General features: G+C 36.4%; 1 protein-coding gene across 3 annotated transcripts in view; it reads right to left on the bottom strand.

Annotated features, from left to right (window-relative positions):
* The window catches only part of MANBA (mannosidase beta), a 121,872-nt gene that overhangs the window by 65,252 nt on the left and 36,229 nt on the right, over window positions 1-20,391 (bottom strand). For all 3 annotated transcript variants that reach the window (XM_057547418.1, XM_057547417.1, XM_007172935.2), the window contains exon 8: window positions 1,654-1,805. In XM_057547418.1, coding sequence (XP_057403401.1) covers window positions 1,654-1,805 — 152 coding nt within the window. The remainder of the gene's footprint in view (window positions 1-1,653; window positions 1,806-20,391) is intronic.

Raw genomic sequence — 20,391 nt, forward strand, 5'->3', positions numbered from 1 at the left:
GGGGCACATAGGGCTGAGGTACGGACCATCTGTGTAGTTCTCACTCTGTTCCGTCTGCCACAGATCAGCAGCTTCAAGCTCTTCCAACAGCCTCAAATGCTTCCATTCTGTCCCAGTGGATTTCCCCATCGGAGAGGGGGTATCCCTGTTAGAGAGGGGGTTTCCCCACATTTGGGAATCTCTCCTCTGCTTCAGCTCCCCTCTCCCCGGGGTGCAGGTCCCATCCTGCTTCCTCTCCTCCTCCTTCTCTCTTCCTTTTTTCCGTCCTACCCAGTTATGCAGGGATCTTTATAGTCCTTTCCATTGTCCAAGGTCTTCTGCTAGTTTTCAACTGGTGTTCAGTGAGAATTGTTGCATCTATAGATGTATTCCTGATGCATCCATGGAGAGAGATGAACTCCACGCCTACCTAATCCTCTGCCATCTTGAATCCTCCTAAATTTTTGTCTTAAAGTTACTCCTGTAGAAAAATACTGTAAACCTTGGAAAGTATGTGCTTATTTTATATAACCATTTCAAACTATAAGATAAAAATCAAGTTTTACATATTAGTATCTAGCTCTCTCTCATCCCTTTTTACAATTCCTCCAGTCCAGTACTCCTTTATCTAGTAAACTTCCTTTCTGCTTTTCCAATTTCTATTCACATCACCCTCAGGTAAGTATAGAAATTTGCAGCCACCTTGAGAGCAGGTACCCTCCATTTCCAGAACAGCATTCAGAAAGGAAGGAAAAAGGCCAATAACAGGATGACCACACACCCAGAGCACTGTGCTCCCAGCAAAGGCACCTACAGGCAGGTTTACTAATTGACCCAACTGTGCTGTACAGCCACTGCCAACCTGCCAGGAGTGGAAAGAAGCATTTGAAAAGGAAAAGAGTCAGCAAATTATCTGTGTTGTGTCTGGAGAATGACTTCATTTTCACATGAAATTTAAAACATTATACACATTTTGAAGTAAAAGGATATTACTACAACTTTTGGCAAAATTAGAGTTTACTTAACAACCACATCTACATTCTAAACATAATATACGTCAATGCATGTTTGTACATTTAAATAAGGTAAATGTGTTTATTTTCACTTCACAAAGCTTATTTTCACTATTACCAAGATAGTAGTTTATAAACCTAGTCAGGAAATACTTTCTTGTTAAGTTCTATTCTAAAAGCTTCAGAAAAACACTTTGAATTTTAAAATTTCTTTAGTTCTCTTTATTAAGGTAAAATTGAAAGAATGTGCAAATACCTTAGCACGAAAAGGTAAATATGGGTTCCCATTTTTTTTAAGTGTGCAAAAAAAAAAGGTATTCTTCAAAAAAAAAAAGAAAAAATCCAAATTTAATCATATTTTTCCCCCAAAGGGGCTAACTATCCAAAATGTGCATAAGTCATTTTCTTGTTCCTCTAGAAACAATTTATAAAAGTTGGATGATTTCAGCAGTCTCAAATAGTTTAGCTGTAAGACTACCTATAGCTCATGAGAATGAAATAAATGATTTTAAAATCCTTTCCAAAGTTTCCATCATCCTAGAATTATATATTACCTCTTGGTTCCTTCCACTGGAACTAAAAAAAGTTAAAATGAGTAGCTCTTAAGCTCTGTGGGACTGATAATATGAAGAGGAACAAGAAATAAAAGATGATAACTTACAAGGCAGAGGTTACTCGATCCTGGAATGAATCTGCGGGGATCCAATTTGAGCCTTTCAGGAATATGGGAAGTCCATTAATTTTGAAGTAGAAACTCAGACCACGAGACCCGTTTATCGGCTCTTCTATAAGTTCCACTGTCCTAAAATAAACCTATTATTAACAGAATTAAATAATGAATATGAAATTTAAAACATAAGCATACGACAAAACCAAACTGTATTGTTTACTATAGCCTGAAAAAAATAAACAAAAGAGATTTTTTTTAAAGTAAACTTCTGAGCAGTTTACATGAACATAAATTAGTGTTAACTTTCTATCTGCTATGAAGCACTTACTGTGGAAGTGCACATTTTATAAAAAATATATATAAATAAATTATTGCCAGGTCTTGTTATTTCTCTTCAAAAAGAAAAACACAGAAACCATTAAAGAGTGAAATATACTGTAGTCTTCCCCATGATGCAGGCATCTGCAATTATGTCAAAAGAAATATATTTGAGATAACACTTCAAAATTAAAACAAAAACTGATACTATTGCACAAAAGTGGGGAAAATATGTCACCAGTTAAACTGATGCATCTTTGAATCATTTCAGTGTTATTAAAATGTGTCAAAACGTGCATCTTAGAATCAAAGAAATACAGTACAAGGTATTTCATAATTTAACAACTTTCCAATTTTAATAGCACATTATTATAAAGTCATTTTGTTTAACGGGCAATTTAACCCTAACTAATTATCACACCAAACTCAATGTCTGAGACAGCGCTGGTATGGAGACTGGAGATGTAAGTGGTGCTCCAACTGGAAGAAAAGATGGAAGCATACAGTCCAGTGTTATCATTACTACGTGAGAAGAAGCTGAGACCTTTGTCCCTGTGACAGTCCAGCCAGGTTTCCCTACAGTTAAGAAGTGAGCAGCAAGACCCTAGATAGAAAAGATTGACATTCTTATCCAAATCTTCATTCTTTCCAGCCATAAACTGGATCAAGTACTGAGGGACACAGTTCTATACCAACAAAGCCCCGTCTTGAAACCAAGATTATGTATTTCTTCTCTAGTTAAAAATAATTAATAAATCAACTTGTTTCACGTAATAAAAGTGCCCACCATTCTTCCACTTTCTGACCCTTGCCCTAATTAATATGATATGACAAAAGATATCAGAGTTAACTTTATGAGAAGACAGGGAACAAGGCCTGGATGAGGAGGATCTTGACATGGAATTACCACACCTGCTTTAGGATGCAAAAATGTAAAAAAATAATGGTTACTTTCAGAGGTAACTTTTAAAACATCTTGATGGTAGATTCAAACATCTAGAACAGCAGTTCTTTAAGTGTGGCCAGGGAACCATATGAGATCCCTGGGAACCTTTCAAGGGGGTTCCTGAGTTCAAAACTATTTTCACAGTAAACCTAAAACATCATTTGCCTTTTTCACTCTTACTCTCTTTTGAGTGTACAGTGGAATTTTCCAGAAGCTACGTGATGTGTAATGACATGGTCATTCTGACAGCTAATGGAATGTGTGCTTGTGTATTCTGGCGTGTTCTACTTCTCTAGCAGAGGTTGAGGGTATGAAGAGGTACATTTCTAGAGATTAACTCAATTTGTTCTCAGTACTACTGTGCTCTTACTAGCTGCCGCTGGTTATTCCTGCTATAATCTCTGTAGCCTCATTACTGTTCAATAAATTCTTATTTTGAATCTCAAAGTTTTCCTTGCAACTTACACAGAAACACAAAAGAACTAGGTACCTTTTGCTAACTTGTTTCATGTAATATTCTTAAGTTTTCAAATAAAAACAAATTTTAATTTTAATTGAGACTCATTTAAACAATATTTTATCTCATTCTAAAAGAAAACTTTCTTGTAATATACTTTTTCCTAATTTTTGTCTTAAATTGTTGTCTTAAAATGGGATTAGAAGACTAACATTCTCACCTACAATCACACTGTCTACATTTAAAAGTGCTGAAAAAAATGAAACTGACATATCAGAGAGTCTTCTGACTCAAGGAAGGGAGGAATCTACTCCAAAGAAACTGGGTGAAATGATAAATAAGAAATGAGATTATGATGAAAGCCATATTGCCCTCCACTTTGTAGATGTTAATAATTTATCTTATTGTATCTTATGCAATGGAACATTTTAAAAATACTATTTATGGTGCCAGTTACGTTACAGTATCATTTTGAGACCAATCATTCTAAGTATAAAGAAAAAGGAACTGAATATTTTAAACTTAGATGGATAAACTCTTCAAAAGGCTAACATTCTTTATTACATTGTAATACGTTGTTTTACATCCTATTATAATGTTTTTCAAACTAGAAATGACAAAGCACTAGAGTATCTCATAGGGTTGGTTTTCACACTGCATTTGTTGGAGAAGCACACATATTAGCTGAGAGAGTTTTACAGTGGGTAACACTGCTGGTGCCTTGGCAAAAATCAAGGCAGTGCCTCCGAACTGTGCTAGTAGTCATTGTATCCTTCACTTTCATGCATTACTGGTGGGGGGTGGGGGTGGGGGGGCAGTTTCACTTCAGGATGTCCTTGATAAAGCAATAAAAATTATTAATTCTATTAAACCCCAACCTTGAGTACACATCATTGTACTAGACTGTGTGATGAAATAGGAACTATGAATAAAGCATCACGCACGATGGATGTCTTAAGGAAAAGTATCTAGGCCACAGTTTGAGTTATAAGCTGAATTAGACATCTGGTTCATAAAACCTGGTTCTTTTAACTTGAAAGAACTGCCAGACAAACTATGGTTATTCAGACTTGGTGACTTGGTAGACATTTTCTTGAAAATGACTGAAGTGAGTCTTGTCAGTTCAAGGCAAGTAACAGTTAAAAATTAGGATTTAGGAAAACTTGTATGCACAACCATGAGCTTGAGAGCTTCCCAAAAGTCATCAATGGTGATGTTAACAAATTTGAATGTGATTTATATACTAAAATGGTTTAACATTTGAAAACATCTAAAAATCTCCAGATGCCAACATTTTTCAAATAACCAATGCATTATATTACAATAACATATATGGATAAAAAATCTATTATGGGAAGCAAGAAGAACTACAATCCTGCAGCCTGTGGAACAAAAACGACATTCACAGAAAGACAGACAAGATGGAAAGGCAGAGGGCTATGTACCAGATGAGGGAACAATATAAAACCCCAGAAAAACAACTAAATGAAGTGGAGATAGGCAACCTTCCAGAAAAAGAATTCAGAATAATGATAGTGAAGATGATCCAGGACCTCGGAAAATGAATGGAGGCAAAGATCGAGAAGATGCAAGAAATGTTTAACAAAGACCTAGAAGAATGAAAGAACAAACAAACTGAGATGAAAAATACAATAACTGAAATGAAAACTACACTAGAAGGAATCAATAGCAGAATAACTGAGGCAGAAGAACGGATAAGTGACCTGGAAGACAGAATGGTGGAATTCACTGCTGCGGAACAGAATAAAGAAAAAAGAATGAAAAGAAATGAAGACAGCCTAAGAGACCTCTGGGACAACATTAAACGCAACAACATTCTCATTATAGGCGTCCCAGAAGGAGAAGAGAGAGAGTAAGGACCAGAGAAAATATTTGAAGGGATTATAGTCGAAAACTACCTAACATGGGAAAGGAAATAGTCATCCAAGTCCAGGAAGCTCAGCGAGTCCCATACAGGATAAACCCAAGGAGAAACATGCCAAGACACACAGTAATCAAATTGACAAAAATTAAAGACAAAGAAAAATTATTGAAAGCAGCAAGGGAAAAACGACAAATAACATACAAGGGAACTCCCATAAGGTTAACAGCTGATTTCTCAGCAGAAACTCTACAAGCCAGAAGGGAGTGGCACCATATATTTACAGTGATGAAAGGGAAGACCCTACAGCCAAGATTACTCTACCCGGCAAGGATCTCATTCAGATTCGATGGAGAAATCAGAAGCTTTACAGACAATCAAAAGCTAAGAGAATTCAGCACCACCAAACCAGCTCTATAACAAATGCTAAAGGAACTTCTCTAAGTGGGAAACACAAGAGAAGAAAAGGATCTACAAAAACAAACCCAAAACAAATAAGAAAACGGTCATAGGAACATACATATCGATAATTACCTTAAACGTGAATGGATTAAATGCTCCAACCAAAAGACACAGGCTTGCTGAATGGATACAAAAACAAGACCCATATATGCTGTCTACAAGAGACCCACTTCAGACCTAGGGACACATACAGACTGACAGTGAGGGGATGGAAAAAGATATTCCATGCAAATGGAAATCAAAAGAAAGCTGGAGTAGCTATACTCATATCAGATAAAATAGACTTTAAAATAAAGAATGTTACAAGAGACAAGGAAGGACACTACATAATGATCAAGGGATCGATCCAAGAAGAAGATATAACAATTATAAATATAGATGCACCCAACATAGGAGCACCTCAATACATTAAGGCAACTGCTAACAGCTATAAAAGAGGAAATCGACAGTAACCAATAATAGTGGGGGACTTTAACACCTCACTTACACCAATGGACAGATCATCCACAATGAAAATAAATAAGGAAACAGAAGCTTTAAATGACACAATAGACCAGATAGATTTAATTGATATTTATAGGACATTCCATCCAAAAACAGCAGATTACACTTTCTTCTCAAGTGCGCATGGAACATTCTCCAGGATAGATCACATCCTGGGTCACAAATCAAGGCTCAGTAAACTTAAGAAAACTGAAATCATATCAAGCATCTTTTCTGACCACAATGCTATGAGATTAGAAATGAATTACTGGGAAAAAAATGTAAAAAACACAATCACATGGAGGCTAAACAATACGTTACTAAATAGCCAAGAGATCACTGAAGAAATCAAAGAGGAAATCAAAAAATACCTAGAGACAAATGACAATGAAAACACGACGATCCAAAACCTGTGGGATGCAGTAAAAGCAGTTCTAAGAGGAAAGTTTATAGCTATACAAGCCTACCTCAAGAAACAAGAAAAATCTCAAGTAAACAATCTAACCTTACACCTAAAGGAACTAGAGAAAGAAGAACAAACAAAACCCAAAGTTAGCAGAAGGAAAGAAATCATAAAGATCAGAGCAGAAATACATGAAATAGAAACAGAGAAAAGAATAGCAAAGATCAATAAAACTAAATGCTGGTTCTTTGAGAAGATAAACAAAATTGATAAACCATTAGCCAGACTCATCAAGAAAAAGAGGGAGAGGACTCAAATCAATAAAATTAGAAATGAAAAAGGAGAAGTTACAACAGACACCGCAGAAATACAAAGCATCCTAAGAGACTACTACAAGCAACTCTATGCCAATAAAATGGACAACCTCGAAGAAATGGACAAATTCTTAGAAATGCACAACCTTCCCAGACTGAACCAGGAAGAAATAGAAAATATGAACAGTCCAATCACAAGCACTGTAATGGAAACTGTGATTAAAAATCGTCCAGCAAACAGAAGTCCAGGACCAGATGGCTTCACAGAGGAATTCTATCAAACATTTAGAGAAGAGCTAACACCCATCCTTCTCAAACGCTTCCAAAAAATTGCAGAGGAAGGAACACTCCCAAACTCATTCTATGAGGCCACCATCACCCTGATACCAAAACCAGACAAAGATACTACAAAAAAAGAAAATTACAGACCAATATCACTGATGAATATAGATGCAAAAATCCTCAACAAAATACTAGCAAACAGAATCCAACAACACATTAAAAGGATCATACACCATGATCAAGTGGGATTTATCCCAGGGATGCAAGGATTCTTCAACATACACAAATCAATCAATGTGATACACCATATTAACAATTTGAAGTATAAAAACCATATGATCATCTCAATAGATGCAGAAAAAGCTTTTGACAGAATTCAACACCCATTTATGATAAAAACTCTCCAGAAACTGGGCATAGAGGGAACCTACCTCAACATAATAAAGGCCATATATGACAAACCCACAGCAAACATCATTCTCAATGGTGAAAAACTGAAAGCATTTCCTCTAAGATCAGGAACGAGACAAGGATGTCCACTCTCACCACTATTATTCAACATAGTTTCGGAAGTCCTAGCCATGGCAATCAGAGAAGAAAAAGAAATAAAAGGAATACAAATTGGAAAAGAAGTAAAACTGTCACTATTTGCAGATGACATGATATTATACATAGAGAATCCTAAAATTACCACCAGAAAACTTCTAGAGCTAATCAATGAATTTGGTAAAGTTGCAGGATACAAAATTAATGCACAGAAATCTCTTGCATTCCTATAACTAATGATGAAAAATCTGAAACAGAAATTATGGAATCACTCCCATTTACCACTGCAACAAAAAGAATAAAACACCTAGGAATAAACCTACCTAGGGAAACAAAAGACCTGTATGCAGAAAACTATAAGACACTGATGAAAGAAATTAAAGATGATACCAACAGATGGAGAGATATACCATGTTCTTGGATTGGAAGAATCAACATGGTGAAAATGAGTATACTGCCCAAAGCAATCTACAGATTCAATGCAAACCCTATCAAATTACCAATGGCATTTTTTACAGAACTAGAACAAATCATCTTAAAATTTGTATGGAGACACAGAAGACCCCGAATAGCCAAAGCAGTCTTGAGGGAAAAAAACGGAGCTGGAGGAATCAGACTCCCTGACTATACTGACTATACTACAAAGCTACAGTAATCAAGACAATATGGTAGTGGCACAAAAACAGAAACGTAGATCAATGGAACAAGATAGAAAGCCCAGAGATAAACCCACGTACCTATGGCCAACTAATCTATGACAAAGGAGGGAAAGATATACAATGGAGAAAAGACAGTCTCTTCAATAAGTGGTGCTGGGAAAACTGGACAGCTACATGTAAAAGAATGAAATTAGAACACTCCCTAACACCATACACAAAAATAAACTCAAAATGGATTAGAGACCTAACTGTAAGAGCGAACACTACAAAACCCTTAGAGGTAAACATAGGAAGAACACTCTTTGACATAAATCACAGCAAGATCTTTTTTGATCCACCTCCTGGAGTAATGGAAATAAATACAAAAATAAACGAATGGGACCTAATGAAACTTCAAAACTTTTGCACAGCAAAGGAAACCATAAACAAGACGAAAATACAATCCTCAGAATGGGAGAAAATATTCGCAAACAAATCAATGGACAAAGGATTAATCTCCAAAATATATAAACAGCTCATGCAGCTCAATATTAAAGAAACAAACAACCCAATCCAAAAATGGGCAGAAGACCTAAATAGACATTTCTCCAAAGAAGACATACAGATGGCCAAGAAGCACATGAAAAGATGCTCAACATCGCTAATTATTAGAGAAATGCAAATCAAAACTACAATGAGGTATCACCTCACACCAGTTAGAATGGGCATCATCAGAAAATCTACAAACAACAAATGCTGGAGAGGGTGTGGAGCAAAGAGAACCCTCTTGCACTGTTGGTGGGAATGTAAATTGATACAGCCACTATGAAGAACAGTATGGAGGTTCCTTAAAAAACTAAAAATAGAATTACCATATGACCCAGCAATCCCACTACTGGGCATATACCCAGAGAAAACCGTAATTCAAAAAGACACATGCACCCCAATGTTCATTGTAGCACTATTTACAATAGCCAGGTCATGGAAGCAACCTAAATGTCCATCGACAGACGAATGGATAAAGAAGTTGTGGTACATATATACAATGGAATATTACTCACCCATAAAAAGGAACGAAACTGAGTTATTTGTAATGAGGTGGATGGACCTAGAGTCTGTCATACAGAGTGAAGTAAGTCAGAAAGAGAAAATCAAATATCGTATATTAACGCATGTATGTGGAGCCTAGAAAAATGGTACAGATAAACCAGTTTGCAGGGCAGAAGTTGAGACACAGATGTAGAGAACAAACGTATGGACACCAAGGGGGGAAAACCGCGGTGGGGTGGGGATGGTGGTGTGCTGAATTGGGCGATTGGGATTGACATGTATACACTGATGTGTATAAAATTGATGACTAATAAGAACCTGCAGTATAAAAAAACAAACAAACAAACAAAACAATTAATACTAAACTTTCTTTGGGTTATTTGTATGGAAATATGTTAATATAAATGTTTCAGACATTACATGAAATTTCTTAAAATCTTATATGTTCTGGTATAATGTTATAAGTCATAATTAGTTATTACTTTAAAATGTATATCTCAGAAATAACTAAATTTCCTTGTCAACTGCATTATTATGAACTTTCACCAAATCTTTAACCGTGGTCATTTTTAAGTCTTTTGTCATTTACAGACAGTTCTGGGTGTACTCTGATGCTTCCGCAAAAATGTTCCTATAAAAGGGTTTCATCTTCAAGGAATTCATGGAAAAGACTCTGACAAGTACAGGTTTCTGGTAACTGACTATACTGCTGAACTGAATGAATAAGCATTTTCAGAACTCTAATGGAAAACTGATGAATTCATAAAAGTGCTAACAAAAGATCAAGATGAAAAAAAAATTAATTACATGGGACTGAGTGAACTGATGAGGACGATTATAATTTTTGTGACTTTCTGTTTGAATTAAAAAAAAAATCCCACAAGGACTCAGAGGCAAAAACTATACAAATCAATTTTCACTGCAAAGTAAAGGAGCTGTTACAGTGGAGGATTACTGGACTGAATGTCAATATTATGACATAGTATGAGTGTGTTTCGTGTTTGGTAATTGAAATCATTGTTGCTTTTGTTGTGGTCATCCATTTACAATGCTTGGTGTCAGTTTATTTATCTCTTGTAAAAATAAAATACAGGGCTTCCCTGGTGGCGCAGTGGTTGAGAGTCTGCCTGCCAATGCAGGGGACACGGGTTCGAGCCCTGGTCTGGGAAGATCCCACATGCCGCGGAGCAACTGGGCCCGTGAGCCACGACTACTGAGCCTGCGCGTCTGGAGCCTGTGCTCCGCGACAAGAGAGGCCGCGATGGTGAGGGGCCCGCGCACCGCGATGAAGAGTGGCCCCCGCTCGACGCGACTAGAGAAAGCCCTCACATAGAAACGAAGACCCCACACAGCTAAAAATAATAAATAAATAAATTTAAAAAAAAAAATAAAATAAAATAAAATAAAATACAGTGTGTGTAAAAAAAAAATCCATTATGAAGAGAATGGTCTCATACCGTACACAAAAATAGACTCAAAATGGCTTAAATACTTAAATATAAGACATGACACCATAAAACCCCTAGAAGAGAGCATAGGCAAAACATTCTCTGACATAAATCATACCAATGTTTTCTTAGGTCAGTCTCCGAAGGCAATAGAAATAAAAGCAAAAATAAACAAATGGGACCTAATCAAACTTACAGGCTTCTGCACAGCAAAGGAAACCATAAACAAAATGAAAAGACAACCTATGGACTGGGAGAAAATACTTGCAAATGATGCGACTGACAAGGGATTAATCTCCAAAATTTACAAACACCTTGTGTGGCTCAATATCAAAAAAAAAACAAATAACCCCATTTAAAGATAGGCAGAAGACATAAATAGACATTTTCCAAAGAAGACATACAGATGGCCAACAGAAACGTGAAAAGATGCTCAGCATTACTAATTATTAGAGAATGCAAATCAAAACTGCAAGATACCACCTCACACCAGTCAGAATGGCCATCATTAAAAAGTCTACAAATAACAAATGTTAGAGAGGGTGTGGAGAAAAGGGAACCCTCCTGTACTGTTGGTGGGAATGTAAATTGGTGCAGCCACTATGGAAAACAGTATGGAGGTTCCTCAAAAAACTGAAAATAGAGTTGCCATATGATACAGCAATCGCACTCCTAGGCATATATCCAGACAAAACTATAATTCAAAAAGACACATGCACCCCTATATTCATAACAGCACTATTCACAATAGCCAAGACATGGTAACAACCTAAATGTCCATCGACAGAGGAATGGATAAAGAAGATGTGGTACATGTATACCATGGAATACTACTTGGCCATAAAAAAGAACAAAATAATGCCCATTTGTGGCAACATGGATGGACCTAGAGATTATCATATTAAGTGAAGTAAGTCAAAAAGAGAAAGACAAATACCATATGATATCACTTACATGTGGAATCTAAAATGTAATACAAATGAACTTATCTATTAAACAGAAACAGACTCAACCAGACAGAGAACAGACACGTGGTTGCCAAGCAGAGGGGGAACGGACGGAGTGGAATTTGGGGTTAGCAGATGCAAACTACTATATATAGAATGGATAAATAACAAGGTCCTACTGTATAGCACAGGGAACTATATTCAATATCCTGTGATAAACTATAATGGAAAAGAATATTAAAAAAGAATGTATATATATGTATAACTGAATCACTTTGCCGTACAGCAGAAATTAACACAACATTGTAAACGAACTATACTTCAATTTAAAAAAATAAAAATCCATTACGAGTGCAAGATATACCAATAGATTTTAATGCAACAGAGTATAAACAACCCATCAAAATGGTTTTAGACTCCACATTGCAACTAACCTTTAAGAAACTACCACTTGTTAAGTTCTAGTGCAGTACCAAAAAATACCCACAATTACCTGAAAAGGCTATTAAAATACTCTTCTCTTTTCCAACTATGTATCTGTGTGAGGCCAGAATTTCTTCGTATATTTCAACAAAAACAATATATTGCAAATTAATTGAAAGCAGAAGAAAATGAGAATCCAGCTGTCTACTAATAAGCAAGACATTAGACATGTAAAACAATCATTATTCTCACTAATTTTTTTTATTCTATAAATATATTTACTTCTAATAAAATGACATATATTAACATGTCATGGGTTTAGTATTGTGAGTTGAAATGAATAAATAAAGATTTAAACCTCTGCTTTAATATTTACCCACAAACAAAAGCACTTTAGGGTCCTCAATAATTTTTAAGAATATGAAGCAGTTGAGTCCAAAAAATTTTGAGAATCACTAATCGAGAAAATAGAACTCACTTATTTCTTTATATCCATTAATGCTACAAATAGTATTCATGATAAAACACATCTTCTAACATAGTTTTTCATTTCTGTGCAAATTTTCTCATGAAGAGACAGCTATCCCTATCTCCCAGTTCCTACAATAACAATTTTATGACCCCAGTCAAAGTAAACCCTAACCCACCTGACAGCGCCTCAGAGGTGAAGCCGTAATTACCAGGCACGTTTCCCTCTGCACATTCCTTGAGAGGTTAAAGGCTGGTCTGTCTACGATTAGTGTCAGTAAAACCATGTCCTCTGGCAATATTGACAGGTAACATAAAAGCCTTCTTCTACAGCAAGTGATTTTACCTCAGAAAAAATAATGGGCTCTGAGAAAGGTTTCTTGAAAAGACCCCTGAGTAACACATGTACAACCAGAGTGAATATACTATCTCCTTACAAAATCAAAAATATTTTAAACAGCTCAACAAAGTAAGTTACTGTCTAAAAGTAGAAGAGGGTGTAAATATCTAAGAACCTAAATGTGTAAGTCAAGCAGTTTGAATTTTAAAAATTTTTAATTTCCAAACTTTTCTATCTAATGTTAAAGGTTCTATTAGCAAGTCACTAAATTACTTTTTAAATTAGCTTCATGATCTCACTTTTAAAATAGAAGGATTAACTTTAAAAGTACAGGATAGCTGGGCTTCCCTGGTGGCACAGTGGTTGAGAATCTGCCTGCCAATGCAGGGGACACGGGTTCGAGCCCTGGTCTGGGAAGATCCCACATGCCGTGGAGCAACTAGGCCCATGAGCCACAACTACTGAGCCTGCGCGTCTGGAGCCTGTGCTCCGCAACAAGAGAGGCCGCGATAATGAGAGGCCCGCGCACCGCGATGAAGAGTGGCCCCCGCTTGCCACAACTAGAGAAAGCTCTCGCACAGAAACGAAGACCCAACACGGCCAAAAATAAATAAATAAACAAATGTGGGGTTTAAAAAAAAAAAAAAAAGTACAGGATAGCTGAACACATTTTTTTAGACAAGAGTCAGGAATATCTTAACTAAAGGGCTTAAGAAGTTTGTGACTGATAAGTAAATACCATATACTTCTCAAATTTCTTTCTCTGGCAGACCGAACAGATGATGATGTAATGAAGCATTGATTCATAAACTGAGTATTACTTCTCAGCTGTTTGTAGTCAAATACTTAAAAAGCTGTCATAGTATCACTAGATTTTCAAAAGAATAAGTTTCTTCTTTTTAAAAAAAATAACTCATTTCTAAACATTGGCAAGTGTTAACTGAAATATTTTTCAAATAAGACAGCCAAACCCCACATTTCTTTCTACTCTGAAAGTCCTCTAACATGCAGAAATACTGAGAAAACTGGTGCTGGATCTCCACAAAGAGCTCTCCTCAAACAGAACTGCACGGGAAGATGCAAGAGTGGCTCTCCTTGTTGTGACCTAGAAGTCTGCAGACAGCAGCACAACCAGAAGTTAACAGATTAAAGTTTACATCAGCATAGTTACCTGCTATCTTTGTAGCCAGATGTTCGTTTCATGTATCTGACACTAGATAGGATCACTTTTTAACATACCTCTCTTCTATATGACAAAATTATTTTCAGTAATAATAATGAAATAAAATGAATAATGATAGTGGTCAGAAAAAAGGCAGACACTGAAAGGTCTCTTGTATTTAACTCCATATGAATAATCACACCGTTTTTTAAGTAAAATAAATGTTAGAGTATAAAAAAGGAAAAAGTACCGGATTCATGAATTTGATTATATTAATTTTTTTAAAAAAGAAACTAACATATCTACATATTGGTTTGTTATAGGAATGGATAATAATACTTGCTAATTTGAGCCTTAACTTATAAAAATGTCAAGAACCTTGTCAAAATTGATCTTCTTTGCATGTATAGGTTCTATAAAGAATATAGCCAGATTTGTCAATCTTTCCTTGAATAATTGATGGAAAAACACCTTTTATTAATTTCAATTTAGAAATGTTCTTTCAAATGAAGCCAAAGATATACAATATTTTGGGAAGGTATTAGATAAAAAGATAAGTTTGCCAGAGAGTCATAAAAATTCCTCTTCACATTAAATTCCAAAAAAAGCAGTAGTATCCACGTCCGTTTCCTTGAGATCCATTCAAACTGCTTACAAATGCCCCTGGGTTCAAAAATTTTCCACTTCTCAAGTATTTCTTCTGCAAAATCATAGAAAATGGCTGAATGATAGTGAACACAGATATATGATCCATTGCTTTAGAACAAGTCTCCAGTTCTTGGTGAAAATGGTTGGTATATTCAACATTGCTATTTTTATTTCTTCAGGCAATGTAAGATCAGCATCTCCTGGGCTTCCCTGGTGGCGCAGTGGTTGAGAATCCGCCTGCCAATGCAGGGGACACGGGTTCGAGCCCTGGTCTGGGAGGATCCCACATGCCACAGAGCAATTAGGCCCGTGAGCCACAATTACTGAGCCTGCGCATCTGGAGCCTGTGCTCCGCAACAAGAGAGGCCACGATAGTGAGAGGCCCGCGCACCGCGATGAAGAGTGGCCCCCGCTTGCCACAACTAGAGAAAGCCCTCGCACAGAAACGAAGACCCAACACAGCCATAAATAAATAAATAAATAAATATTTAAAAAAAAAAAAAAAAAAGATCAGCATCTCCTGTTGTTTCTCCTGGCACTCTTCTGCAAATTTTTATTCTTTTTTTTTTCTCTATGTAAATGTCCATTTCCTTACAGTTTGTTTTTGAAAAATGAATAGCCTTCAAAATTTCTGTGCACTTATCTTCAAAGACGAGTTTTAAAAGCTTGGAATTTCACTGTACATTGCTCAAAGCATATATATTTGTATCTGATTAACCTCATCTAAAATTCTACACTAAGGAGAGAGAAAAAAAAAAAAGATAATTCAGAAGAGAAAACCCACACTAGCAGAGAACAAAATCTGAGCTGATTCACACATGTCCACATTTGCTTTGGCTCACACAGGACTTCAAAGTTGAGATTAGCTTTTCAAAATTTAGCTTTACGGTGCCCTAGCTTCATAATGAGCATTCCTTTTGTCTAGGAAAGACTTGCTGCAGCTTTTTCCAATGATGAGGTGAGATTAAAAAGAATTAATAAAATTTTTCCAAACTTCCAGAAAATGTCACACATGAAGAAATATTTCTAAAAGAGCAAATTCTGCAAGGTTCAAAGAATGATTTTCAGGAGGCAGGAAAAAATATAGGATTAATCTCTTTGATTTTTGTATGAACTCCACTGTGAATACTGGCCACATATGCAGTACTCCTATAGAGTTGACCACAACAGAGGTTTATAAAACAACGATCCTGTTGTTTCAAGATATCTTCTTTGAGTATGGAGGCAGTCTTTCCAGAAATAAAAGAATGACTTCTTTATTTCAATTGTACCACCTTCTCTACAGACATATATGATTAAGTCACACAGTTGATCTCTGTATGAAGCATCTGGAGTGCTATCAAAAAGATTTCCAAGGTACTTTGGGGTTTTTTAATATCTGCCGCTACTAAAGCATATCACTGATGTCATGTTTTACTTTGATTCTTTAGTTTTAAAACAATTATCAAGTAAAAAAAAGAATAAATTTCAACTCTAAAGATATTAAAATTAGTAAAATATTTCATATATGAACCCAAATATGCACTTATCAAGCAAAATATTGCATATTAACACATCACAGTTAACACTTTTCTCTATTTCAAGTTTTTTTAAATAACGACTTAAGTTTTTTAGAGCAGTCTAGGGTTCATAGCAAAAGTGAGCGGAAGGTACAAAGATTACCCCCTGACCCTACACATGAATATCCACCCCCATCATCAACACCCCCTGACCCTACACATGAATATCCACCCCCATCATCCACACCCCCTGACCCTACACATGAATATCCACCCCCATCATCCACATCCCCTGACCCCACACATGAATATCCACCCCCATCATCCACATCCCCTGACCCTACACATGAATATCTACCCCCATCATCCACATCCCCTGACCCTACACATGAATATCCACCCCCATCATCAACATCCCCCACCACAGTGGTACATTTGTTACAATCGATGAACCTATACTGACACCTCATAATCACCCTAAGTCCATAGTTTACCTTAGGGTTCACTCACAGTGTTGCACATTCTATGAGTTTGGACAAATGTATCATAGCATGTATCCATCATTATGGTATTAGAGTAGTTTCACTGTCCTAAAAATCCTCTGTGCTCTACCTATTCATCACTCCCTCCTCCTCCCGACCCTTGGCAACTACTGATCTTTTAACTGTCTCCGTAGTTTTGTCTTTTCCAGAATATCACATACTTGGAATCATTTACAGATTGGCTTCTTTCACTTAGTGATATGCATTTAAGGTTCCTCCATGTCTCTTCATGGCTTGAGAGCTCATCTCTTTTCAGTGCTGAATAATATTCTATTGTCTGGATAGACCACAGTTTATTTCTTTATCTACTTAAGGACATCTTGGTTGCTTCCAAGTTTTGGCAATTAGAAATAAAGCTGCTATAAACGTTTATGTGCAAGTTTTTGTGTGGACATAAGTTTTCAACTTCTTTGGGTAAATACTGAGCAGCTTGATTGCTGGATCATATGGTAAGAGTATGCTTAGTTTTATAAGAAACTACTAAACTATCTTCCAAAGTGACTGACTGTACCATTGTACACTCCCCTCAGTAATGAATGAGAGTTCCTGTTGCTCCACATCCTCACAAGCATTTGGAATTGTCAGTGTTCCAAAGTCTGTCCATTCTTATAGATGGTAGTGTTATCTCATTGTTGTTTTAATTTGTATTTCCCTGACGACATACGATGTGGAGTATCTTTTCACATGCTTATTTGCTATCTGTATCTCGTCTTTGGTGAGATGTCTGTTAAATGTTTGACCCATTTTTTAATTGGGTTGTCTGTTTTCTTATTGTTGAGTTTTAAGAGTTCTTTACGTATTTTGTTTAACAGATGTGTCTCTTGCAAATATTTTCTCCCATCCGTGACTTGTCTTCTCATTCTCTTGACATTGTCTTTGGCAAAGCAGAAGTCTTTAACTTTAATAAAATCCAGCTTATCAATTATTTCTTTCCATTTTAAATTTTAAACATAAAAATAAGAACTCCAAGAGGTCACAATGAAGTAACTCATGTTGAGTTTCTTCTTTTTTATAACTACTGTGCTACTGTTTCTAATCTACTTTTAAATGCAAGAATATGTAATAAGACAGGGACTAGGGACATGAACTATGCCCAAAACAAGTTTAAACAATTCCAAACTGTTATGAACGTACTTTCAAAATGACTGTATGAAGCTAAGTCCCCATGAGCCTGGGGACAACCATATAAAAGTTCTCCAAATTCACTTCCATGTAGAATATAATATTTATTAGAAGGTTAATAATAAAAATATGCTACATTAAAGCCTACATATATGGTATTAAAACCCAAGTACAATTGCACACATGGGTAAAACAGACCAACAGAAGATTTTGGGGGGAGGAATATTTTATCACTGACGTTGCATAGAATTACTAGCACATACTACTAATAAAAAACAGGCCACTTGTAGTCTACACACAATGCAACCACTTGCTGCCTATACCCAATGCTAACTGCTCCCATAGCCCACTCTGGGTAAGCCACTGCCTGGAGCCATTTTGGAAATGTTTAACTTTGACAGGGAGAAAGATAGAAGAAAGGTGTACTGAGTTGAACAGTGTTTCCTCAAAATACATGTCATTCAGAAACTCAGAATGTGACCTTATTTGGAAATACAGTCTTTGCACATGCAGTTAGTTAAGTTAAAATGAGGTCATACCAAATTAGGGTGGGCCCTAATCCAGTGGCTAGTATCCTTATAAGAAAAGGAGAGGGACTTCCCTAGTGGTGCAGTGGTTAAGAATCTGCCTGTCGATGCAGGGCACACGGTGCAATTGCTGGTCCGGGAAGATCCCACATGCCACAGAGTAACTAAGCCCATGAGCCACAACTACTGAGCCTGAGCTCTAGAGCCCGCGAGCCACAACTACTGAAGCCCGTGCGCCTAGAGCCCGTGCTCCGCAACAAGAGAAGCCACAGCAATGAGAAGCCCACGCACTACAACGAAGAGTAGCCCCCGCTCACTGCAGCTAGAGAAAAGCCCACATGCAGCAACGAAGACCCAATGCAGCCAAATATAAATAAATTAAATTAAATTATCAAAAAAAAAGGAATGATTGATTTATTGATCTGAAGGGGTGATAATGAGATACAGCTAATTGAGAAAAAAAAAGAAAAGAAAAGCAGAGACACACACAGGGAAAAGGCCATATGACGACAGAGGCAGAGATTGGAGTGATGCATCCACAAGCCAAGAAATGCCAAGGATTAGCAGTAACTACCAGAAACTGGAGGAGACAAGGAAGGATCCTTCCCTGAAAACTTCAGAAGGAACATGGCCCTACCAAAACCTTGATTTTGGACTTCCAGCCTTCAAAATTGTGAGAAAATAAATTATTTTTATCTTAAGCTACTCTATTTGTTATGGCTGTCCTAGGAAACCTGGGAAATACAGAAGGAAACACACTTCACAATCTCTGTGGACCCTCAGTATTGATCAAAAGTACAGAAGTGGTCAGTAATACACCTTGATTATTCTGAATTCCATATTTTTTGGCTGTGTGCTTTTAAGGTCTTTAGCGAGCCAAGAGTAGCACTTTGAAAGAGGAAGTAGCACTGGGACCTCTTTCTGCCCTGTGCATAGTGCAAAGATGAAACTGGGAACTCAAGAAACAAAGAACAAAGTGAAATTTTTAAAAAACAAAACAGTAAAGGAAATTTCCATTATTTTTCTAATTGTCATAGCTAGAGGCAATCTTTTACCTCTTCTGGCTTGGGAACTGTGCAATATAATTTCTGATTGTGGAATACATATGATTACATTTTTTTCTTTCCCTACAGTAATTTAATTGGAGAATCTTGATGCCAGGTCAAATATAAACAGCAACTACCTTCTCTTGCTTTCAGCAAAAAGATTTACCTTATATAGGGAATACTTGGGAGAGTCTTACAAAGTAAGTTGTGCTAAAGTGAAATATCAACTAAGTGATTTCCTAGTTTTCCAGAAAGGTAAACCGTAATAGTCATTCCAAAATATTTATTATGCCTTTAACACACATACTACCTAGGCAATTCAACATAATCAATTAGTAGAATACAAATATTCAATTAGAGCAGAAAATGGCAAAAACAGTCATGGGGAAGATTTTCTTTTTTATTCCATTTACCCAGAGTAGCTGCTCCCACTACCATTTATACACAAAACTTTCTTTTTTGTTAAAAAATCAAGTTGGTTTCCTAAACTGATAAAGCCAACTCTCCCAGACTCACATTCTAGGGTCCCTCTTGAAATAACTTGCTTGACAGGCTTTATAATATCCCAACACTTGCTTTTATTTTTTAATTTATTTATTTTTGAAGTACTCATTAATTATCTCCCCTCATACTTAAACCATTTGCTCCGAAGTTACTCCTTTTAACAACAACAACAAAAATCTCAGTCATCAAGATATTCTTTCCCGTCCAAAAGAAATAGAGTCAGCACTTTCCCTTCCCCACAGCACCTGCATTCTTTTTATGACCCAGTACAT

The sequence above is a fragment of the Balaenoptera acutorostrata genome, chromosome 5 (genome assembly GCF_949987535.1).
Source record: "Balaenoptera acutorostrata chromosome 5, mBalAcu1.1, whole genome shotgun sequence".
Taxonomy (NCBI): Eukaryota; Metazoa; Chordata; class Mammalia; order Artiodactyla; family Balaenopteridae; genus Balaenoptera; species Balaenoptera acutorostrata.